This window comes from Pelophylax lessonae (genome assembly GCF_965119305.1).
Source record: "Pelophylax lessonae genome assembly, chromosome: 4".
In the NCBI taxonomy this organism is placed as follows: domain Eukaryota; kingdom Metazoa; phylum Chordata; class Amphibia; order Anura; family Ranidae; genus Pelophylax; species Pelophylax lessonae.
The window spans coordinates 12943693-12969556 of NC_138771.1; the positions used below are offsets into that span (position 1 = coordinate 12943693).

The 25864-nt window shown below is 45.2% G+C and overlaps 1 protein-coding gene across 1 annotated transcript in view; it reads left to right on the forward strand.

Annotated features, from left to right (window-relative positions):
* The window catches only part of CIAO2A (cytosolic iron-sulfur assembly component 2A), a 34733-nt gene that overhangs the window by 4509 nt on the left and 4360 nt on the right, over nucleotides 1–25864 (forward strand). Inside the window, exons 2-4 of the mRNA XM_082253042.1 lie at nucleotides 2040–2204; nucleotides 10315–10364; nucleotides 24619–24664. Coding sequence (XP_082109168.1) covers nucleotides 2040–2204; nucleotides 10315–10364; nucleotides 24619–24664 — 261 coding nt within the window. The remainder of the gene's footprint in view (nucleotides 1–2039; nucleotides 2205–10314; nucleotides 10365–24618; nucleotides 24665–25864) is intronic.

The following is a 25864-nucleotide window of genomic DNA, read 5'->3' on the forward strand; positions in this document are numbered from 1 at the left end:
AGGCAGTGGAAAGTCATTACTCCCGGCCACCACAAGAGGGCGCCAGTTCCCCATTGGAAGCCTCTCTCTCTCTCACAGAAGAAGGCCAAAAAGCCGGGGCCTCAATTTTCGGACGGCGCGGAAGTCCGTGCACTCGGGGAGGAGATAGCGGCGCAAAAGGGACAGGACACCTCCTGCAGGGCACCCCAGACGCCAGGTCGCTAATTCTAATCGCAAATGCGACCTGGCGCCCGGGGTTTGTCGAGCCCTGATGTAACAAATTATTTTATTTTTTTATATAGTGATTTATTGCACTTTTTTGGATATTAGTCTCCTATCACATTTTCATTATTTTTGAGGCATTTGTGCACTTTTTTTATTTTTTTTTTTTTTTTTACTGTGGTATATTTCTACAATCCACACATCATAGAATATATATATTTGCTCATATATGTTTGCAAATGGCAGCTTCCACGGGAGGCTTCTCACGCAGGCCTCTTGCTCAGTATTCTGTATTTCGGACAATGTTCTCTTAGGTCAAGCAGAGCCGAGTTGAGGGGGAGAGGCAAAGGAGGCAGCTGCCTTGGGGCCCTCAGCAGGGTGGAGTTGTAAAAAAGAACGACCAGGCCCTGTAATCTACTTTGTGCTGATGAAGAAGTTCACAGCTCGTGGAGTGGGGGAGGGGAACGCCTTGATCTTTTTGCCTTTGGTGCTGGAGGACCTTGTCCCAGCTAGGTGCGGCTCTCCTTCACATCCCCCATATGATATCACATATCTGCAGGACGAGTTTTTTTTCCATTCTGTAGTTTGCCAAACCGGCTTTGTCACCCGACCAGCAAATGTTTGTGTAAGTTCCACGTCGCTTCAGGAGGGGGGAAAAAAATGTATTTCCAGCGGCTTTGTCCACCCAATGAAATGGCTTAGGGCTCCTTTACACCTGCAGCCATTGTAGCTGTCACTTTAAGAAGTTTCTTGCTATGGGTTATGCGCCACAAATGGGATTATCGCCATTTTGCCAATAGAAAAAAAAAAGGTGCTGATAATGGCATGCTGCGCCCCATTGACTTCAATGCAAAGCTGCGTCCCATTGACTTCAGTGCAAAGCTGCGTCCCATTGACTTCAGTGCAAAGCTGCGTCCCATTGACTTCAGTGCAAAGCTGCGTCCCATTGACTTCAGTGCAAAGCTGCGTCCCATTGACTTCAGTGCAAAGCTGCGTCCCATTGACTTCAGTGCAAAGCTGCGTCCCCATTGACTTCAGTGCAAAGCTGCGTCCCCATTGACTTCAGTGCAAAGCTGCGTCCCATTGACTTCAGTGCAAAGCTGCGTCCCATTGACTTCAGTGCAAAGCTGCGTCCCATTGACTTCAGTGCAAAGCTGCGTCCCATTGACTTCAGTGCAAAGCTGCGTCCCCATTGACTTCAGTGCAAAGCTGCGTCCCATTGACTTCAGTGCAAAGCTGCATCCCCATTGACTGCAATGCAAAGTTGGGTCCCATTGACTGCAATGCAAAGCTGCGTCCCATTGACTCCAATGCAAATCTGCGTCCCATTGACTCCAATGCAAATCTGCGTCCCATTGACTCCAATGCAAAGCTGCGTCCCATTGACTCCAATGCAAAGCTGCGTCCCATTGACTCCAATGCAAAGCTGCGTCCCATTGACTCCAATGCAAAGCTGCGTCCCATTGACTCCAATGCAAAGCTGCGTCCCATTGACTCCAATGCAAAGCTGCGTCCCATTGACTCCAATGCAAAGCTGCGTCCCATTGACTCCAATGCAAAGCTGCGTCCCATTGACTCCAATGCAAAGCTGCGTCCCATTGATTTCAATGCAAAATCGCCCCCCTTTGACTTCAATGAAGAAATTCCAGCCACATTTATTTAGATTTTAAAGTGTTGTTAAGGTTTTCGGCCAAGTGTATCCTGAATTTTAGTTTCTGTCCTCCACTCCTGGCCATAAATCTCTTTTCAGAGGGAAGTTTTTCTGAAAAGGTGAATTAACCCTTTAAGGCTTTGAAGAATGTCATTGAATGAGATTGTTTGATTCTTTGTTTCCCCAGATATAATCCGGAATATTCGGGATCCAGAAAAGCCGAACACATTGGAAGACCTGGAGGTGGTGTCAGAGAGTTGTGTGACGGTGGAGCGTCTGGATGAGGAATGCTTCCTGGTGATCATCAAGTTCACCCCTACCGTCCCCCACTGCTCCCTGGCTACACTTATAGGTAGGTGAACCTCACCTGTAGAGGGTTTTCATGTGTGGAATCCTAAAACTGATCTCAGGGGAAAGAAAAAAAAATCCTTTCCCCCTCCCTAGTTTTTTTTATTTTTTTTATTTTAACCACTTCAGCTCCAAAAGATTTCCCCCCTTAATGACCAGGCCATTTTTTGTGATTCGGCACTTTAACTGACAATTGTGCAGTCATGCGACGCTGTACCCAAATGTATGTCCTTTTCCCACAAATAAAGCTTTCTTTTAGTGGTATTTGAGATCACCTTTCTTTTTGGCGCTATAAACCAAAAAATAAATCTAGAATTGTTACAGCGCTATCATCGCTTTCAAAATTGTGATTTAAGACCCGGTTCACATTTGTGCGATTGCGGTGATCACATGTAATTCGGAGCGCACTGCTCCTTCATTACATGCGATCGGATTTGCGGTGCGAATTTCAGCCATACACTTTGTATTACTGAATTTGCACCGCATCCGCACCAAACTCACACATGAGGCATTTTTTTTATTTGCAGCAGAATCGAATCGCATGGGGCTTCACACTAGTGCGATCCGATTCTGTGCGAACTTGCAGATTGCACTGCGATATGCGACCGCAACTGGGGGTGTCATTAACTTTTAATTGGCACCCCCTACGTATCACATATGGCAGTGTGAACTGCCAGAGGTGCGGATGCGATGCGGGAACACGCTGTATATTCGCAGAGTTCCCGCATTGCACAAATGTGAACCGGGACTAACAGTGCACAAAATTAGCTACACGTGTAAAAGCATTTATTATTATTATTAATAATTATTAGTAGTAGTAGTTATAGTATTAGTATTATTAGTTGTATTATTATTAAATTATTATTTTTTATTATTAGTTGTAGTATTATTAGTATTATTATTATTATTAGTTTTATTATTATTAGTATTATTAGTAGTAGTCCAACAGTTTATACAGTAAACCCCCCTCCATTGCGGGGGTTACGTTCCGGACCCAGCCGCGAAAAGTGAAAATCCGCGAAATAGAAAAACCCTATTAAAATGCATTGTAGGCATGTTTATTTTACTGTCACTGTACGTGTAAAAGCATTTCAAGGTCTTTAACCACTTAAGCCCCAGCCCTATTTCGGACACTTTTTGTTCACGCGTTTAAAACCAGTATTTTTTCCTAGAAAACTACTTAGAACCCCCAAACATTATATATATATTTTTAGCAAAGACTCTGGAGAATAAAATGTCGGTCATTGTAATATTTTTTATCACGCAGTATTTGCGCAGTGGTCTTTAAAGCGACATTTTTTTTTTGGAAAATTTTTGAAAAATCACATTTCACTAATTTTAAAAAATACTAAACAGTAAAGTTAGCCCATTTTTTTGTATATTGTGAAAGATGATGTCACGCCAAGTAAATAGATACCCAACATGTTACGGTTTAAAATTGCGCCCCCCCCCCCCCGTGGGATCGCGACAAACTACGGTCAATAGAGATCTCAATCTGCGACGCTTTAAATTTATTTAATGGTTACCAGTTTTGAGTTAGAGTGTAGCTCTTTTTTTTTTAAATTATTGCTCACGCTCTGGCGATCGCGGCGATACCTCACATGTGTGGTTTGAACAGCGATTTCATTTGCGGCTCGACTTCCGTATACGTTTTTTTTGTGCGCAAGGTGACGGGGGCTGCTAAATTTTTTTTTTTTTTTTTTTTCCCATTTATTTTTTTAACTTTATTAAAGTTTTAAAAAAAAAAAATCTGATCACTTTTATTGCTGTCACAAGCAATGTAGACATCCCTTGTGACACCAATATGTAGTGACAGGTACTCTTTATGGAGGGATCGAGGGTCTAAAAGACCCCAAACCCCTCCACTACACTTCCCTGTATGCAAAACGCCCAAAACTGCGTTTTTGCATACAGCCGTTTTTCAAATTTGCCGCCTTTTGCAGCACAGTAACCCGGAAGTGACGTCATGGACTCCGCCTCCGGGTTACGTCATCGGAGACCCGATCAATGCCGTTTCCGGCATTCATCAGGACTCCATCCAGCCGGCGGACGCGCCGGCTGGGTGCTCGGGGCTCCCGGTGGGACGGGAGCCCCGGGCAAAGCCACGGAAGGCGGCGGGAGGGGGGGGGACGTCCCCTCCCGCCCCCACGGGTACCGATTGAGCGGCTCCCGAGCCGCATCGGTCGGTACCGACGGAAAGCCAACCGTCGGCTCTAAACCACGGTACCGGGATGGTGCCTCTAGCTAACGGTACACTACCGCAAAGTTTACCGACGTAGACCTACGTTAGTATGCGGTAAGTGGTTAAACACACTTTTAAAACAATAGAAACTGATTTAAACACATAAAAGATACTGAGAGACAGAGCAAGAGCTATGGAAAACACAAAAATCTTTCATTTTTAATGATTTATATAGAAAAATAACATTACAAAAAAAACGCAAAAACTGAACCGCGACTAGAATACACTTTAACCACTTAAGGACCGCCCACCACAGTTATACGTAGGTCTACGTCAGTCACGCGCCTGCAGCTAGGGGGCGAGCACGCATGGTGCCACTGGTGCACTCCCGCCCCCACTCGGCAGCAGGGACTCCGATGCAGGAGGCAGGTGGCTCCGATTGCTGCCTAACACCCGCGATCGCTCCCCGCTGAGAGAGAAGGACGGTCGGATGTTGTAAACACAGCTGACCGTTCTTCTCCCTGGAATGATCACAGAGTGCCTGTGATCCTTCTATATAGGATCACATTTCTCTATGATCTTTTCACAAGCCACGCCCCCCCCCACAGTTAGAATCACTCCCCTAGGGACACATTTAACCCCTTGATCACCCACAGTATTAACCCCTTCCCTGCCAGTGTCATTATTACAGTGACAGTGCATATTTTTAGCACTGATTACTGTAGTAATGTCACTGGTCCCCCCCCCCCCCCAAAAGTGTCAAAAATGTCAGTTAGGGGTCCGATCTGTCCGCCGCAATGTGGCAGTCCCGCTAAAAATCGCAGATTGCCGCCATTACCAGTAAAAAAAAAACAATAAAAATGACATAAATCTGTCCCGTTTGTAGACGCAATAACATGTGCGCCAACCAATCAAAATACACTTATTGCGATTTTTATTTATTTATTTTTTTACCAAAAATATGTAGCAGAAAACAAATTGGCCTATAATGTTAAAAAAATTTGATTTTTACATATTTTTTTTTTTTGAATGTTTTATATAGCAGAATGTAAAAAAAATATATAATTTTTTTTTTTTATAATTGTCGCTGTTTTTTTTTTTTTTTTTTTTTGTTTATAGCGCAAAGAATAAATTGTTAACCATTATTTTCTTCAATAAACATTTTTGAAAAAAAAAAGAATAAAAATCGCACAGGTGATCAAATACCACTAAAAGAAAGAGCTATTTGTGGGGGAAAAAGATTATTATTATTATATAGGATTTATACAGCGCCGACTGTTTATGCAGCGCTTTACAACTTGAGGACAAACAGTACAAAAACAATCCACTATTACAGGAGGAATCAGAGGGCCTGCTCCTTAGGGCTTACAATCTAAGAGGGAGGGTACATACATTTGGGTACAGTGTCGCACGACCGCGCAATTGTCAGTTAAAGTAACGCAGTGCCGAATCGCAAACAATTGCCTGGTCATTAAAGCGGAGTTCCGTCCCCCCTTAAAAAAAAATAAAAATTAAAAGTCAGCAGCTACAAATACTGTAGCTGCTGACTTTTAACCACTTACCGCAAAGTGACGTAGACCTACGTCGGCGAACTTTGCGGGGTTATACCGGGATGATGCCTTCCGTGACTTTGCCCGGGCATCCTGTCCCACCGTGAGCCCCGAGCACCCAGCCGGCACGTCCGCCGGCTGGATGGAGTCCCGATCAAAGCCGGCAACGGCTTCGATCGGGTCTCCGATGACGTAACCCGGAGGCGGGATCCATGACGTCACTTCCGGGTTACTGTGCTGCAAAAGGCGGAAAATTTAAAAAACGGCTGTATGCAAAAACGCCATTTTCTGCGTTTTGCATACATAAAAGTGCAGTGGAGGGGTTTGGGGTCGATCCCTCCATAAAGTGTACCTGTCACTACATATTGGTGTCACAAGGGATGTTTACATTGCTTGTGACAGCAATAAAAGTGATCAGATTTTTTTTTGAAAAACCTGTAATAAAGTTAAAAAAAATAAATAAAATAAATAGGAAAAAAATAAAAAATTTTAGCCGTCACCGTTAACTCGCGCACAAAAAAAAAACCTTTACGGAAGTCGAGCCGCGAATGAAATCGCTGTTCAAACCACACATGTGAGGTATATCGCCGCGATCGTCAGAGCGTGAGCAATAATTTAAAAAAAAAAGAGCTACACTCTAACTCTAAACTGGTAACCGTTAAAAAAATTTAAAGCGTTGCCTATTGAGATTTCTATTGACCGTAGTTTGTCGCCATCCCACGGGGGGGGGGGGGGGGGCGCAATTTTAAACCCTAACATGTTAGGTATCTATTTACTCGGCGTGACATCATCTTTCACAATATACAAAAAATGGGCTAACTTTACTGTTTAGTATTTTTTAAATGCAGTGAAATGTGATTTTTCAAAATTTTTCCAAAAAAATGGCGTTTTAAAGACCGCTGCGCAAATACCGCGTGACAAAAAATATTGCAATGACCGACATTTTATTCTCCAGAGTCTTTGCTTAAAAAAAATATATATATATATATATATATAATGTTTGGGGGTTCTAAGTAGTTTTCTAGGAAAAAATACTGGTTTTAACTTGTAAGCAAAAAGTGTCCGAAATAGGGGTGGGGCTAAAGTGGTTAAATAGTAGAAGTTACCTGTCCAGGGAGCCCGCGATGTCGGCACCCGAAGCCGATTTACGTATCGGCTCTCGGGTGCTGCCGCCATCCAAGGTAAGGGAACCCGGCAGTGAAGCCTTTAAGGGGGAAAATCTTCCGGTCCAGAAGTAGTTGAAGAACATAGTCTGAGCTCTGGAAAAGTCCTCCTCAGTACTTGTGCCTGCGCTGCAATGGTAAACGCTTGTTTTAAGCCCCTTTCACACTTTTGCGCTCTGAAAGTTGTGCGAATTTGACACAACTTGGAGCAATCCCTGTGTAATCCTGAGGTCTATGGACCTCAAGTCCTATCAAAGTCGGACCAAAGTAGTGCAGGGACTACTTTGAAGTTGCACAGATGTCAATGGTACTCATTGGAAATAATAGGGTAAGACTTTGCAGTCCCTAGTCGCAGGACAAGTCGCACAAGTGTGAAAGGGCCGTAGTGTAGGGCAGGGGTAGGCAACCTTTCAGAGGCCGAGATCTACCTAGACCACATGCAGTAAATCAAAGACCAAGGGGGGGGGTGCGTTTTTTCGCCACCCGGCCCCAAAAAAAAAAGACTGCATGCAGAACACATAGTGTGTCATATGGCACTTTTTCCACTGCAAGTACCAGCTCGGCTCCACTCGGCATTGCTTGGCCCGGCCCGGCTCAGTTTGCTTTTCCACTGCGTGGTACGAGTCGGCACCTTTCAGCACTGTATAGGCTCTACTCGGCTCGGTTTGCTTTTCCACTGTTGTAGTACTTAGTACCAGAGATGTATAGTAACGAAGTAGAACTACTTCACTACTGTACTTAAGTACCGAAAAGCGGTATCTGTACTTTCCTGGAGTAGAATTTTTTTCTCCTACTTCCACTTTTACTTCACTACATTTTTTCGATGATTTCAATACTTCTACTCCGATATTTTTTTTTTGTGCTGCATAGTTACTCGTTACTATTATAAAAATTACCACTGCCAGAACAGTAGATGGCAGGTTTCATGAAGCTCAAAACATGTGTATTATCAGCGCATACGAAAATAAATGCTACTGTATGTATAAATAAAAGCTGCATTTGAAATAATAAAAAACAATATGATGTTCAAACTTTTGACTTCTTTCTTTAATAACTACATAACACAGTACTTGTACTTTTACTTTCAGTACTTGAGTAGCAAAATTAAAAAAAAAAAACTACTTGCAATACTTAAGTACAAAAAATGTTGAATACTTTAGTACTTCTACTCAAGTAGTCACTTTTTGATCGAGCACTTCCACTTCTACTCAAGTCACTTTTTGATCGAGCACTTGTACTTTTACTCAAGTATGGGTTTTGAGTACTTTATACAACTCTGCTTAGTACTAAGTGGGTGGGATTACAACGATTCTCTGACCAATCAGTGGCTAGTAGTGACAAACAATCAATGCTGCATGCAAAGGATTGTGGGATATGGTATCGGTACGGCCTGCTTGGAACCCCAACCGAGGTGGTACTGTTTAAGCGAGCCGTACCAAGCTGTACCATGTAGTGGAAAAGCGCCGCTGTACCAAACCGTACCGAACCGAACCGTTCTAACACGTATCATGCGGTACCATGCAGTGGAAAAGCACCAAACCGATCCGTACCATGCAGTGGAAAAGCACCAAACCGATCCGTACCATGCAGTGGAAAAGCGCCAAACCGATCCGTACCATGCAGTGGAAAAGCGCCAAACCGATCCGTACCATGCAGTGGAAAAGCGCCAAACCGATCCGTACCATGCAGTGGAAATGCACCAAACCGATCCGTACCATGCAGTGGAAATGCACCAAACCGATCCGTACCATGCAGTGGAAATGCACCAAACCGATCCGTACCATGCAGTGGAAATGCACCAAACCGATCCGTACCATGCAGTGGAAAAGCAACTATAGGAGTGTCTTCTGCCCAGCTTCAAATCAAACCCCCCCCCGGTGTTGTCCTCTGCCCCTAAACCACCCCCCCCTCCCGACTTTGATGCGACATAAGGTCCACACATGGTAGTGTCCTCTGCACCCCCCCATAGCTGTTTCCTCTGCATCATCAACATTCCCACCCCTTCTCTCCACCTGGTCCAATCAGGGATCACCCTGTATTCATTGAAAATATTAGAGATGCACCAAAATTTCGGCTGCCGAATCGGCCGAATATGGTGTTATCAGCAGGAGAAGAGGGGTGCTGATAATGGTGCCGAAACTGCAAGCGATTTTGGGGCGAATTTACCACTATTTTAATGTGCTTTCGGTTTGTTTTTCATAGGTCAGGTTTCATGAAAAACGTAACCTGAGTGCATTATTGATGCGTTCTTGCTGCGTTTTTAACAGGGAGATGCGTTTTTTGTTTTTTTAACCGAGAAGGCAGCAAGCAAGATTTTTAACACCACAATGGAAGTGCAACGCACCCGTGTGAGGACAAAACATTTAAAGGGGTGCATTTTTCTTGAGCTTTTCTTGCACTAAAGGTGCCGATAATGGCCGACAATAAATTCATATTCATTTAAATTGATGATAATAATTACAAAGTCGAATACAATACAATTGTATTAAAAAACTGTCATTTTTGGTTTCGGTGCCATCCTGTGGGCTTTGGCTTATTGTCATGTTGGAAGGGAAACCTTCTTCCCATTGACAACCTTCTGCCAGCAGAGGGCAGCAGATTTCCTCAGGAATGTCTGTAACTATACCAGTGTTTCTCAACCTTTTATCAGTCAAGGCACCCTTTAAAAATGATGGACAGTCTCAGGGCACCCCATTCTAAAATGTTAAAACGATTCAAATAGTCTTACATGATGCAGCAACATCCACAAGTCCAAGTAGGACACCCAACATTAGAAATTCTTCCAAAGCAAATACACTTTTGTAAACTGGTACTGACTAGTATTCCAATGTTTCTCTTCTCCCTCAGTTTTTCTCTATCATTCAGCTAATGTGAGGGGCAAGGGAGGGTCAAACAAGGATGCTATGCAGGCGACTGACATCCTCCTTATCAACTGATGATGCCATTGGTCGTTAGGAGGTTGGCAGGTAGAAGGTTGTAATTGTGCACAATGAAAACTTTTTTTAAAAAACTATTTTTGGCAATTTTTAGCCATTTTGCCAAGGCACCCCTGGGTGACTGGGCACACTGGTTGAAAAAGGCTTATCTATACAATACCCATCATACCTGGAGGTCAGTTATAATTTCTCGGTTGTATAATTTGTATCTTCTATAAAGTGAGTTTGTTGCTGCATTGGATAAATGAGGAGATCCCTGATGGTAATCTGTATCTTCCGATAGGTCTGTGTCTGAGGGTCAAGCTGCAAAGATGTTTGTCTTTTAAGCACAAGGTAAGGCATAGAATTCTCTCTCTGGTGTATTCTCTCTCTGGTGTATTCTCTCTCTGGTGTATTCTCTCTCTGGTGTATTCTCTCTCTGGTGTGTTCTCGCTCTCTGGTGTATTCTCTCTCTGGTGTGTTCTCTCTCTGGTGTATTCTCTCTCTGGTGTATTCTCTCTCTGGTGTATTCTCTCTCTGGTGTGTTCTCGCTCTCTGGTGTGTTCTCTCTCTCTCTGGTGTGTTCTCGCTCTCTGGTGTGTTCTCGCTCTCTGGTGTGTTCTCGCTCTCTGGTGTATTCTCGCTCTCTGGTGTATTCTCTCTCTGGTGTATTCTCTCTCTGGTGTATTCTCTCTCTGGTGTGTTCTCTCTCTGGTGTATTCTCTCTCTGGTGTGTTCTCTCTCTGGTGTGTTCTCTCTCTGGTGTGTTCTCTCTCTGGTGTGTTCTCTCTGGTGTGTTCTCGCTCTCTGGTGTGTTCTCTCTCTGGTGTGTTCTCTCTATGGTGTGTTCTCTCTCTGGTGTATTCTCTCTCTGGTGTATTCTCTCTCTGGTGTATTCTCTCTCTGGTGTATTCTCTCTCTGGTGTATTCTCTCTCTGGTGTGTTCTCGCTCTCTGGTGTATTCTCTGGTGTATTCTCTCTCTGGTGTGTTCTCTCTCTGGTGTGTTCTCTCTCTGGTGTGTTCTCTCTCTGGTGTGTTCTCTCTCTGGTGTGTTCTCTCTCTGGTGTGTTCTCTCTCTGGTGTATTCTCTCTCTGGTGTATTCTCTCTCTGGTGTATTCTCTCTCTGGTGTATTCTCTCTCTGGTGTGTTCTCTCTCTGGTGTGTTCTCTCTCTGGTGTGTTCTCTCTCTGGTGTGTTCTCTCTCTGGTGTGTTCTCTCTCTGGTGTGTTCGCTCTCTGGTGTGTTCTCGCTCTCTGGTGTGTTCTCTCTATGGTGTGTTCTCTCTCTGGTGTATTCTCTCTCTGGTGTGTTCTCTCTCTGGTGTGTTCTCTCTCTGGTGTATTCTCTGGTGTATTCTCTCTCTGGTGTGTTCTCTCTCTGGTGTGTTCTCTCTCTGGTGTGTTCTCTCTCTGGTGTGTTCTCTCTCTGGTGTGTTCTCTCTCTGGTGTATTCTCTGGTGTATTCTCTGGTGTATTCTCTCTCTGGTGTGTTCTCTCTCTGGTGTGTTCTCGCTCTCTGGTGTATTCGCTCTCTGGTGTATTCTCTCTCTGGTGTATTCTCTCTCTGGTGTGTTCTCGCTCTCTGGTGTGTTCTCGCTCTCTGGTGTGTTCTCGCTCTCTGGTGTGTTCTCTCTCTGGTGTATTCTCTCTCTGGTGTATTCTCTCTCTGGTGTATTCTCTCTCTGGTGTATTCTCTCTCTGGTGTGTTCTCTCTCTGGTGTGTTCTCTCTCTGGTGTGTTCTCGCTCTCTGGTGTGTTCTCTCTCTGGTGTGTTCTCTCTCTGGTGTGTTCTCTCTCTGGTGTGTTCTCGCTCTCTGGTGTGTTCTCGCTCTCTGGTGTGTTCTCTCTATGGTGTATTCTCTCTCTGGTGTGTTCTCTCTCTGGTGTATTCTCTCTCTGGTGTGTTCTCTCTCTGGTGTGTTCTCGCTCTCTGGTGTGTTCTCGCTCTCTGGTGTATTCTCTCTCTGGTGTGTTCTCGCTCTCTGGTGTATTCTCTCTCTGGTGTATTCTCTCTCTGGTGTATTCTCTCTCTGGTGTGTTCTCTCTCTGGTGTATTCTCTCTCTGGTGTGTTCTCTCTCTGGTGTGTTCTCTCTCTGGTGTGTTCTCTCTCTGGTGTGTTCTCTCTCTGGTGTGTTCTCTCTGGTGTGTTCTCTCTGGTGTGTTCTCGCTCTCTGGTGTGTTCTCTCTCTGGTGTGTTCTCTCTATGGTGTGTTCTCTCTCTGGTGTGTTCTCTCTCTGGTGTGTTCTCTCTCTGGTGTATTCTCTCTCTGGTGTATTCTCTCTCTGGTGTATTCTCTCTCTGGTGTATTCTCTGGTGTATTCTCTCTCTGGTGTATTCTCTCTCTGGTGTATTCTCTCTCTGGTGTGTTCTCTCTCTGGTGTGTTCTCGCTCTCTGGTGTATTCTCTCTCTGGTGTATTCTCTCTCTGGTGTATTCTCTCTCTGGTGTGTTCTCTCTCTGGTGTATTCTCTCTCTGGTGTGTTCTCTCTCTGGTGTGTTCTCTCTCTGGTGTGTTCTCTCTCTGGTGTGTTCTCTCTCTGGTGTGTTCTCTCTGGTGTGTTCTCTCTGGTGTGTTCTCGCTCTCTGGTGTGTTCTCTCTCTGGTGTGTTCTCTCTATGGTGTGTTCTCTCTCTGGTGTGTTCTCTCTCTGGTGTGTTCTCTCTCTGGTGTATTCTCTCTCTGGTGTATTCTCTCTCTGGTGTATTCTCTCTCTGGTGTATTCTCTCTCTGGTGTATTCTCTCTCTGGTGTATTCTCTCTCTGGTGTGTTCTCGCTCTCTGGTGTATTCTCTGGTGTATTCTCTCTCTGGTGTGTTCTCTCTCTGGTGTGTTCTCTCTCTGGTGTGTTCTCTCTCTGGTGTGTTCTCTCTCTGGTGTGTTCTCTCTCTGGTGTATTCTCTCTCTGGTGTGTTCTCTCTCTGGTGTGTTCTCGCTCTCTGGTGTGTTCTCGCTCTCTGGTGTGTTCTCTCTATGGTGTGTTCTCTCTCTGGTGTATTCTCTCTCTGGTGTGTTCTCTCTCTGGTGTGTTCTCTCTCTGGTGTATTCTCTGGTGTATTCTCTCTCTGGTGTGTTCTCTCTCTGGTGTGTTCTCTCTCTGGTGTGTTCTCTCTCTGGTGTGTTCTCTCTCTGGTGTGTTCTCTCTCTGGTGTGTTCTCTCTCTGGTGTATTCTCTGGTGTATTCTCTGGTGTATTCTCTCTCTGGTGTGTTCTCTCTCTGGTGTGTTCTCGCTCTCTGGTGTATTCGCTCTCTGGTGTATTCTCTCTCTGGTGTATTCTCTCTCTGGTGTGTTCTCGCTCTCTGGTGTGTTCTCGCTCTCTGGTGTGTTCTCGCTCTCTGGTGTGTTCTCTCTCTGGTGTATTCTCTCTCTGGTGTATTCTCTCTCTGGTGTATTCTCTCTCTGGTGTATTCTCTCTCTGGTGTATTCTCTCTCTGGTGTATTCTCTCTCTGGTGTGTTCTCTCTCTGGTGTGTTCTCGCTCTCTGGTGTGTTCTCTCTCTGGTGTGTTCTCTCTCTGGTGTGTTCTCTCTCTGGTGTGTTCTCGCTCTCTGGTGTGTTCTCGCTCTCTGGTGTGTTCTCTCTATGGTGTATTCTCTCTCTGGTGTGTTCTCTCTCTGGTGTGTTCTCTCTCTGGTGTGTTCTCTCTCTGGTGTGTTCTCTCTCTGGTGTATTCTCTCTCTGGTGTATTCTCTCTCTGGTGTATTCTCTCTCTGGTGTATTCTCTCTCTGGTGTATTCTCTCTCTGGTGTGTTCTCTCTATGGTGTGTTCTCGCTCTCTGGTGTATTCTCTCTCTGGTGTATTCTCTCTCTGGTGTGTTCTCTCTCTGGTGTGTTCTCTCTCTGGTGTGTTCTCTCTCTGGTGTGTTCTCTCTCTGGTGTGTTCTCTCTCTGGTGTGTTCTCTCTCTGGTGTGTTCTCTCTCTGGTGTGTTCTCTCTCTGGTGTGTTCTCTCTCTGGTGTATTCTCTGGTGTATTCTCTGGTGTATTCTCTCTCTGGTGTGTTCTCTCTCTGGTGTGTTCTCGCTCTCTGGTGTATTCGCTCTCTGGTGTATTCTCTCTCTGGTGTATTCTCTCTCTGGTGTGTTCTCGCTCTCTGGTGTGTTCTCGCTCTCTGGTGTGTTCTCGCTCTCTGGTGTGTTCTCTCTCTGGTGTATTCTCTCTCTGGTGTATTCTCTCTCTGGTGTATTCTCTCTCTGGTGTATTCTCTCTCTGGTGTATTCTCTCTCTGGTGTATTCTCTCTCTGGTGTGTTCTCTCTCTGGTGTGTTCTCGCTCTCTGGTGTGTTCTCTCTCTGGTGTGTTCTCTCTCTGGTGTGTTCTCTCTCTGGTGTGTTCTCGCTCTCTGGTGTGTTCTCGCTCTCTGGTGTGTTCTCTCTCTGGTGTATTCTCTCTCTGGTGTATTCTCTCTCTGGTGTATTCTCTCTCTGGTGTATTCTCTCTCTGGTGTATTCTCTCTCTGGTGTATTCTCTCTCTGGTGTGTTCTCTCTCTGGTGTGTTCTCGCTCTCTGGTGTGTTCTCTCTCTGGTGTGTTCTCTCTCTGGTGTGTTCTCTCTCTGGTGTGTTCTCGCTCTCTGGTGTGTTCTCGCTCTCTGGTGTGTTCTCTCTATGGTGTATTCTCTCTCTGGTGTGTTCTCTCTCTGGTGTGTTCTCTCTCTGGTGTGTTCTCTCTCTGGTGTGTTCTCTCTCTGGTGTATTCTCTCTCTGGTGTATTCTCTCTCTGGTGTATTCTCTCTCTGGTGTATTCTCTGGTGTATTCTCTCTCTGGTGTGTTCTCTCTCTGGTGTGTTCTCTCTCTGGTGTGTTCTCTCTCTGGTGTGTTCTCTCTCTGGTGTGTTCTCTCTCTGGTGTGTTCTCTCTCTGGTGTATTCTCTGGTGTATTCTCTGGTGTATTCTCTCTCTGGTGTGTTCTCTCTCTGGTGTGTTCTCGCTCTCTGGTGTATTCGCTCTCTGGTGTATTCTCTCTCTGGTGTATTCTCTCTCTGGTGTGTTCTCGCTCTCTGGTGTGTTCTCGCTCTCTGGTGTGTTCTCGCTCTCTGGTGTGTTCTCTCTCTGGTGTATTCTCTCTCTGGTGTATTCTCTCTCTGGTGTATTCTCTCTCTGGTGTATTCTCTCTCTGGTGTATTCTCTCTCTGGTGTATTCTCTCTCTGGTGTGTTCTCTCTCTGGTGTGTTCTCGCTCTCTGGTGTGTTCTCTCTCTGGTGTGTTCTCTCTCTGGTGTGTTCTCTCTCTGGTGTGTTCTCGCTCTCTGGTGTGTTCTCGCTCTCTGGTGTGTTCTCTCTATGGTGTATTCTCTCTCTGGTGTGTTCTCTCTCTGGTGTGTTCTCTCTCTGGTGTGTTCTCTCTCTGGTGTGTTCTCTCTCTGGTGTGTTCTCTCTCTGGTGTGTTCTCTCTCTGGTGTGTTCTCTCTCTGGTGTGTTCTCTCTCTGGTGTGTTCTCTCTCTGGTGTGTTCTCTCTCTGGTGTGTTCTCTCTCTGGTGTGTTCTCTCTCTGGTGTGTTCTCTCTCTGGTGTGTTCTCTCTCTGGTGTGTTCTCTCTCTGGTGTGTTCTCTCTCTGGTGTGTTCTCTCTCTGGTGTGTTCTCTCTCTGGTGTGTTCTCTCTATAGTGTTCTTTCTATAGTGGATGATCTCTCTCTGGTGTTCTCTCTTTGGTGTGTTCTATCTATAGCAGTGATGGTGAACCTTGGCACCCCAGATGTTTTGGAACTACATTTCCCATGATGCTCATGCACTCTGCAGTGATGCTGAGCATCATGGGACATGTAGTTCCAAAACATCTGGGGTACCAAGGTTCACCATCACTGATCTATAGTGTATTCTCTCTCTCTCTGGTGTTCTCTCTATGGTGTATTCTCTCTCTGGTGTTCTCTCTATAGTGTATTCTCTCTCTGGTGTGTTCTCTCTCTCTCTCTGGTGTGTTCTCTCTCTCTGGTGTGTTCTCTCTCTCTCTCTGGTGTGTTCTCTCTCTCTCTGGTGTGTTCTCTCTCTCTCTGGTGTGTTCTCTCTCTCTGGTGTGTTCTCTCTCTCTCTGGTGTGTTCTCTCTCTCTGGTGTGTTCTCTCTCTCTCTCTCTCTCTCTCTCTCTCTCTCTCTCTCTGGTGTGTTCTCTCTCTCTCTCTCTCTCTCTCTCTCTCTGGTGTGTTCTCTCTCTCTCTGGTGTGTTCTCTCTCTCTCTGGTGTGTTCTCTCTCTCTCTCTGGTGTGTTCTCTCTCTCTCTCTCTGGTGTGTTCTCTCTCTCTCTCTGGTGTGTTCTCTCTATAGTGTATTCTCTTTTAGACCCCATTCACACCTTGCTGGAAGCTTGAAGCTCCAAAACGCTGGAGAAGAAAAAAATGAATTCTTCTCTGGCCTAAAAGGAGTTGTAAAGTCAGAAGGTGCATTCTATGCATTAGGATAACAAGCCTTCTGTGTGCAGCAGTCCCCCTAATACTTACCAGAGTCCCAACTCTATCCAGCGATGTCCATGAGTCCCTCGGCTGTCCGGGACTCTCCGTCCAAATTGGCTGAAACACAGCAGCAGCGCCATTGGCTCCCACTGCTGTCAGTCAAAGTCAGCTAGCCAATCGTTGGGGAGGGGGGGGGGGCGCAACTGCAGCTCTCTGTCTGAATGGACACATGGAGCTGCTGCTCTGCTCAGGTGCCCCCAATAGAAAGCTGCTTACTGTGGGGGCACTCAACAGGAGGGAGAAGCCAGGGGCAGCAAAGAGGGACCTGAGAAGAGGAGGATCCAGGCTGCTCTGTGCAAAACAATTACACAGAGGAGGTAAGTATAACATGTTTGTTATATTGTATTTATTTATTTTTTTAAAAAAAACAAAACTTTACAAACACTTGAAGTTCAAAAAAATTCTGGAGTTTTTTCTAATTTAAAAAAAAAAATCCACCAAAGCTCAAAAGTGTTGCATAAAAATGTGCCAAAATCGGGCATTACAACGCCGGGAAAACGCTCCAAGGCGCTGCGCTCGGGTGTGACTGCAGCCTCAGTAGGAGGATTCTGCTTTCTTTATGGAAGTCTTTCCACGAGGTCTTCACTCACTCAGTGCCTGCAAGGATTTTCTCCAGGTCAGCTGACACCAAGTCCGGGGTTTAGTTTCTATTTCAGAGATGAGGGTTCTATGATGAATAATCTACAGAGCATCCGGAAAGTATTCACAGCGCTTCACTTTTTCAGTATTTTGTTATGTTACAGCCTTATTCCAAAATAGATTAAATTCATTATTTTCCTCAAAATTCTACAAACAACACCCCATAATGACAACGTGAAAAAATTTTTAAAATCTTTACAAATTTATAAAAAAATAAATAAATCCCATGTACATAAGTATTCACACCCTTTGCTCAATACTTTGGTGAAGCTCCTTTGGCACCAAATACAGCCTCAAGTATTTTTGAGTATGATGCTACAAGCTTGGCACTCCTATTTTTGGGCAGTTTCTCCCATTCTTCTTTGCAGGACCTCTCAAGCTCCATCAGGTTGGATGGGGAGCGTCGGTGCACAGCCATTTTCAGATCTCTCCAGAGATGTTCAATCGGGTTCAAGTCTGGGCTCTGGCTGGGCCACTCAAGGACATTCACAGAGTTGTCCCATAGCCACTCCTTTGTTATCTTGGCTGTGTGCTTAGGGTCGTTGTCCTGTTGGAAGATGAACCTTCGCCCCAGTCTGAGGTCCAGAGCGCTCTGCAGCAGATTTTCATCAAGGATGTCTCTGTACATTGCTGCATTCATCTTTCCCTCCATCCTGACTAGTCTCCCAGTTCCTGCCACTGAAAAACATCCCCACAGCATGATGTTGCCACCGCCATGCTTCACTGTAGGGATGGTATTGGCCAGGTGATGAGCGGTGCCTGGTTTCCTCCAGACATGACGCTTGACATTCACGCCAAAGAGTTCAATCTTTGTTTCATCAGAGCAGAGAATTTTGTTTCTCATGGTCTGAGAGTCCTTCAGGTGCCTTTTGGCAAACCCCAGGTGGGCTGTCATGTGTCTTTTACTGAGGAGTGGCTTCCGTCTGGCCACTCTACCATACAGGCCTGATTGGTGGAGTGCTGCAGAGATGGTTGTTCTTCTGGAAGGTTCTTCTCTCTCCACAGAGAAACACTGGAGCTCTGTCAGAGTGACTGTTGGGTTCTTGGTCACCTCCCTGACTAAGGCCCTCCTCCCCCGATCGCTCAGATTGGCCATGCGGCCCGGTCTAGGAAGAGTCCTGGTGGTTCCAAACATCTTCCATTTACAGATGATGGAGGCCACTGTGCTCATTGGGACCTTCAATGCTACAGAAATGTTTCTGTACCCTTCCACACATCTATACCTCCATACAATCCTGTCTCAGAGGTCTACAGACAATTCCTTGCACTTCATGGCTTGGTTTGTGCTGGCATGCACTGTTAACTGTGGGACCTTCTATAGACAGGTGTGTGCCTTTCCAAATCATCTCCAGTCAACTGAATTTACCACAGGGGGACTCCAATCAAGTTGTAGAAACATCTCAAGGATGATTGGTGGAAACAGGATGCACCTGAGCTCAGTTTTGAGTGTCATGGCAAAGGCTGTGATCTTTATTTTTTTTTAATGAGTTTGCAAAAATTTCAAACAAACTTCTTTCACGTTGTCATTATGGGGGATTGTTTGTAGAATTTTGAGGAAAATAATGAATTTAATCAATTTTGGAATAAGGCTGTAACATAAAATGTGGAAAAAGTGAAGCGCTGTGAATACTTTCCGGATGCGCTGTACTAGCAGAAATCTTCCAGGGTGTTCTGTGATAAAATATATATATATATATATATATATATATATATATATATATATATATAATAATCTCCTATCTATCTATCTATCTATCTATCTATCTATCTATCTATATATATATACCTTCCGGGGTGCTCTGTGATATACATACAGATATCTTTCTTTCTGACACTGATACTAATTTAAAAAAAAAATACTGACCCTGACCCAAACACTAATTGTGCCACTGACCTAGATCAAACCTTGATCTAGGTATTTTTTTTATTTTTTTTTTCAATTATTTTTTTCTTTCTGCAAGGGCAGAGAAAGATACAATGTATCTTCCATTTGGTGATAAATTAATTGATCTCTCCTGTTTTTTTTATTTTTTTTTTTTTTGTGTGTGTTTGTTTTTTTATTATGAAATGAAAACTAGCCCAAAATAGTGAGAAAAAAAAAAAGCATTTTTTTAAAAATGTAGCTGTATATTTCTTGCTACTACCACGAAAGAACAACCCAAAAATTAATTTTCTGCTCCGAATGATTGCAGCAATACCACATGTGTGTCATTTGTTGTTTGTACCCGTAGTACAGCCCAGAAACAACAGTGTACTTTTTTTTATTTTTTTTTTTTATTTTTTTTTTTTTATCCTACCTAAAATGCACCGACACTAATAATAAAAAAAAAAAAAGCTGTCAAAATACTGACCTTGACCTCTTTACTTTTGACCCTGACCTTGACCCAAACACTATCTGTGCCACTGACCTGGATCAAATCTTTATCTAGGTATGTTGTTTTTCAATTATTTTTTTTCTCTTTCTGCAAGGGCAGAGAAAGATGCAATGTATCTTCCATTTGGTGGTAAATGGTAATGGATCTCTCCTGTTGTTTTTTTTTTTTTTTTTTTTTTTGTGTTTTTTTTTTTATTATCAAATGAAAACTAGCCCAAAATAGTAAAATAGTAAAAACAAAAAAAAAAAGGGCATTTTTTTAAAAAATATAGCTGTAGATTTCTTGCTACTACTGGAACCTAACACGAAATAACAACCCAAAAATAAATTTATTTGCTCCAAATGATTGCAGCAATACCAAATATGTGTTATTTGTTGTTTGTACCTGTAGTACAGCCCAGAAACAATAGTGCGCATTTTTTTTAATTTTTTTTTTATTTATTCATTATTTTATTTTTTTATCCTACCCAAAACACACCGACCCTGATATTGATTTAAAAAGAAAAACTGTCCTAAAAATACTGACCCTGACCTTGATCTCTTGACTTTTGACCCCGACCTTGACCTAAACACTATCTGTGCCACTGACCTGGATCAAATCTTGACCTAGGTATTTATTTTTTTTTATTATTATTATTTCATTTTATTTTTTTCTCTCCCTGCAAGGACAGAGCAAGATACAACGTATCTCTGTCATCTATTCACAGAGACCGAAAACATTGGGGCGGGCTTTACAGTGGCTGATCACTGTGATAGCCAATCGGAGGCTATCACTGTGATCAGGTGACCCGGAATCTCGAGTTCCGGTTCCGATTGTTGGTACGGGGGCTCATGGTGAGACCCCCCAGTCTCTGTGCTGGGAGCGCACCCCCAGCACATAGGGAGAAAAGCAAATAGGCTCCCCTATGGCAAAAAGCCCAGTCCAGTGGGGCAGCATATTTGTGTGACATCAGCGCAAAGGGCTTAAACGCCGGTTGCATTTGCGTCGCCGTTTACTGTTAATGAACAGTCCAAACGTTGCAAAAAAAAGTGTTTTTGTCCCATAAAAACATGGATCAAGTGCAGAAAAACACGGTTAAAAAAGGCACAAAGCACCATGGTCAAAAAGATGCATGAGTTAGTTTGTCGCACATAGGACAGCGCTTCAAAATCAGTGGGCTGCCCTATGCATGTAATAGGAAATGTGGTGTGATTTTGCGCATGTTCACATAAAAGATTCACACCTGAGCATTTTCTGAATCAGCTGCGCACACAACAGGTGTAGGGCAACTCCGGTTGTCTCAGTGGCTTGCCTTACTTGCGACAAACATGCCAAAGTAGCTCATGTTGCTTTTTGAGCTTCGAGCGTTTTCCTTGCGGAAAAACATCCATCTGCTTGCCGCGTTTGGGGCGCCATTGACGATAAACTGCAACACAAAGACAACATGCATTTTGTAAACGTGCGCAACAGCCTGCAGTTTGCGCTCAGGTGTGAATGGGACCTAAATGTGAATGTAGTTTAAGGATTGGTAAACTGCACTATTATATGGTAAAGCGCTGAGCAGACTGTTGACGCTGCATAAATCCTGTATAGTAATAATAATATGATTTTATTTTTTTGGGTTTAGATACATTAACAATCACACTGAACAAAATTATAAAGGCAACACTTTTGTTTTTGCCCCCATTTCTCATGAGCTGAACTCAAAGATCTAAGACTTTTTCTATATACACAAAAGGCCGATTTCTCTCAAATATTGTTCACAAATCTGTGTAAATCTGTGTTAGTGATCACTTCTCCTTTGCCGAGATAATCCATCCACCTCACAGGTGTGGCATATCAAGATGCTGATTGGACAGCATGATTATTGCACAGGTGTGCCTTACGCTGGCCACAATAAAAGGCCACTCTAAAATGTGCAGTTTTATCACACAGCACAATGCCACAGATGTGGCAAGTTTTGAGGGCCGTCTCCAAAGGCGTTTCAAAGAATTTGGCAGTACATCTAACCGGCCTCACAACCTCCGCCCAGGACCTCCACATCCAGCATCTTCACCTCCAAGATGGTCTGAGACCAGCCACCCGGACAGCTGCTACAACAATCAGTTTGCATAACCAAAGAATTTCTGCACAAACTGTCAGAAACCGTCTCAGGGAAGCTCATCTGCATGCTCGTTGTCCTCATCGGTGGTCTCCACCTGACTGTAGTTCGTCATAGTAACCGACTTGAGTGGGCAAATGCTCACATTGCATGGCGTCTGGTACTTTGGAGAGGTGTTTTCTTCATGGATGAATCCCGGTTTTTACTGTACAGGGCAGATTGCAGACAGCGTGTATGGCGTTGTGTGGGTGAGCGGTTTGCTGCTGTCAACAATGTGGATGGAGTGGCCCATGGTGGCGGTGGGGTTATGGTATGGGCAGGCGTACGTTGTGGATGGAGTGGCCCATGGTGGCGGTGGGGTTATGGTATGGGCAGGCGTACGTTGTGGATGGAGTGGCCCATGGTGGCGGTGGGGTTATGGTATGGGCAGGCGTACGTTGTGGATGGAGTGGCCCATGGTGGCGGTGGGGTTATGGTATGGGCAGGCGTACGTTGTGGATGGAGTGGCCCATGGTGGCGGTGGGGTTATGGTATGGGCAGGCGTACGTTGTGGATGGAGTGGCCCATGGTGGTGGTGGTGGGGTTATGGTATGGGCAGGTGTACGTTGTGGATGGAGTGGCCCATGGTGGTGGTGGTGGGGTTATGGTATGGGCAGGCGTACGTTGTGGATGGAGTGGCCCATGGTGGCGGTGGGGTTATGGTATGGGCAGGCGTACGTTGTGGATGGAGTGGCCCATGGTGGCGGTGGGGTTATGGTATGGGCAGGTGTACGTTGTGGATGGAGTGGCCCATGGTGGGGTTATGATATGGGCAGGCGTACGTTGTAGATGGAGTGGCCCATGGTGGCGGTGGGGTTATGGTATGGGCAGGCGTACATTGTGGATGGAGTGGCCCATGGTGGTGGTGGGGTTATGATATGGGCAGGTGTACGTTGTGGATGGAGTGGCCCATGGTGGTGGTGGGGTTATGGTATGGGCAGGCGTACGTTGTGAATGGAGTGGCCCATGGCGGTGGTGGGGTTATGGTATGGGCAGGTGTACGTTGTGAATGGAGTGGCCCATGGCGGTGGTGGGGTTATGGTATGGGCAGGCGTACGTTGTGAATGGAGTGGCCCACGGTGGCGTTGGGGTTATGGTATGGGCAGGTGTACGTTGTGAATGGAGTGGCCCATGGTGGCGGTGGGGTTATGGTATGGTCAGGTGTACGTTGTGGATGGAGTGGCCCATGGTGGGGGAGGGGTTATGGTATGGGCAGGCGTATGTTGTGGATGGAGTGGCCCATGGTGGCGGTGGGGTTATGGTATGGGCAGGCGTACGTTGTGGATGGAGTGGCCCATGGTGGGGGAGGAGTTATGGTATGGGCAGGCGTATGTTGTGGATGGAGTGGCCCATGGTGGCGGTGGGGTTATGGTATGGGCAGGTGTATATTATGGACAATGAACACAGGTGCATTTTATTGATGGCATTTTGAATGCACAGAGATACGGTGAGGAGATCCTGAGGCCCATTGTTGTGCCATTCATCCACGACCATCATCTCATATTGCAGCATGATAATGCGCGGCCCCATGGTGCAAGGATCTGTACACAATTCCTGGAAGCTGAAAACATCCCAGTTCTTGCATGGCCAGCATACTCACCGGACATGTCACCCATTGAGCATGTTTGGGATGCTCTGGATCGGCGTATACGACAGCGTGTTCCAGGTCCTGCCAATATCCAGCAACTTCGCACAGCCATTGAAGAGGAGTGGACCAACATTCTACAGGCCACAATCACCAACCTGATCAACTCTATGCCAAGGAGATGTGTTGCACTGCATGAGGAAAATGGTGGTCACACCAGATACTGACTGGTTTTTGGACCCCCCCCAGTACAGTAAAACTGCACATTTTACGGGTTACGACGATGAACTGCAGTCAGGTGGAGACCCCGATGAGGACGACAAGCATGCAGATGAGCTTCCCTGAGACGGTTTCTGACAGTTTGTGCAGAAATTCTTTGGTTATGCAAACCGATTGTTCCAGCAGATGTCCGGGTGGTTGGTCTCAGACCATCTTGGAGGTGAAGATGCTGGATGTGGAGGTCCTGGGCTGGTCTCAGATCATCTTGGAGGTGAAGATGCTGGATGTGGAGGTCCTGGGCTGGTGTGGTTACACGTGGTCTGCGGTTGTGAGGCCGGTTGGATGTGCTGCCAAATTCTCGGAAACGCCTTTGGAGACGGCTTATGGTAGAGAAATGAACATTCAATTCACGGGCAACAGCTCTGGTGGACATTCCTGCAGTCAGCATGCCAATTGCACGCTCCCTCAAAACTTGGGACATCTGTGGCATTGTGCTGTGTGATAAAACTGCACATTTTAGAGTGGCCTTTTATTGTGGGCAGCCTAAGGCACACCTGTGCAATAATCATGCTGTCTAATCAGCATCTTGATATGCCACACCTGTGAGGTGGATGGATTTTCTTGGCAAAGGAGAAGCGCTCACTAACGCAGATTTGTGAACAATATTTGAGAGAAATCGGTCTTTTGTGTACATAAAAAGTCTTAGATCTTTGAGTTCAACTCTTGAAAAATGGGGGCAAAAGCAAAAGTGTTGCGTTTTATCATTTTGTTCAGTGTAGATACGGTTGGCATTGCTGTTGCTCTAACCAGCCACCAGGTGGCAGTGTTCTCCCTATAATAATGAATGGAAAACCCATTGTGAGAGTGGCATGCCATCCCTACACATTGATTTAACCTGTTAGGTGCTGATGGATTTAGCACATTGCAAGCAAAAGAGGAATAAATGACAAATCCTGGTTTCACACTCCCACAGTTCTGGCACTGGCGTTTGGACCTCAGGGTTGTCTGGCAAGTTTGCTGCATTCCAGGCTCTTTCAGACACTCTGGTGAAGTCCTGACCTGTATTTTGTTTTCCAGGGTTTTCTGTGGAAATTTAATGTCATGTAATCCTTCCAAAAACAGTGTAATACAATGAGCCAGACCTATACCTGCCATAAGGTTTTTGCCTTTTTTTGTTTTGATCCCACCATCTCCTGCAGTGGGTGAGTTCATGTCCTTCTGCTTTTTCCAGCTAGAGATCTATATTTCCGAAGGGACGCACTCGACGGAGGAGGACAGTAAGTAACCGCTTCCTTTCCTAACAGGGCAATGGGCAGAGGGAACAGCATGCAGCACTTGAGATAGGAGTTTGTGCTTTACTAGACGAGTGTAGAGAGCTGGGGGGGGGGGGGGGGCGCAAGACCTGCAGCTGAGCAGAGATAACCTTTAGCCTGAGACCTTTGTCTGTTGTAGATTGGGGATATTTAAAGAACCCGCAGAAACCTCCTATTAAACGTTAATGCGTTACTATGCTGTTCCTTTATATCTGCTGCATAGAATAAGTGCAGTTTATGGTATTTGGCCAGAAAAGACGCACACACCCAACTGCACAACACTTTATCAGAATTTCATTTCCGATGACCTTTGTATAGGTGTTTTTAATATGATGAATGGTAAAATAATTAGTAAAATTAAAAATGTATTTCATGATAGCATATTTGTCCTTTAAGCTGCAAGTTCCAAGGTCACTTTTGGGACCAACAGATCTGTTGCTTTTGCTAGAATGTGGTCAGTGTATTTACTTAACACACAGATGTCTGTATGCCAAGGCGCTGTTCATCTGCAGCCTACACCGCCAAATGGGTCTAATTAATGAAGAGCAACAGAAGCCAAGATGTTCGACGCACAGAGGTATAAGAATAAATGTTCATTATGTCTGAAATAAATGGATGTGTCCAGCAAACTAATAAAGGTTGCCCATAAGGAGGTGTCCATCCAACTAATGTATACGGAACCATCATTGAGTGGACCGCACCATAATTGAGTGGACCGCACCATAATTGAGTGGACCGCACCATAATTGAGTGGACTGAGCCCTCAATGAGTTGGAAATTGAGTGGACTGAATTATCCTTGAGTGGACAATTGAGTTGAATGAACCATCTTTGAGTAGACATTTGAGTGGACTGTTGAGTGGATTGAACCATCATTAAGTAGACTGAGCCATTTTGAGTGGACTGAGCCATCATTGAGTGGACAGTCAAGTGGACTGAACCATCATTGAGTGGACAGCCGAGTGGACTGAACCATCGTTGAGTGGACAGCCGAGTGGACTGAACCATCGTTGAGTGGACAGCCGAGTGGACTGAACCATCGTTGAGTGGACAGCCGAGTGGACTGAACCATCGTTGAGTGGACAGCCGAGTGGACTGAACCATCGTTGAGTGGACAGCCGAGTGGACTGAACCATCGTTGAGTGGACAGCCGAGTGGACTGAAC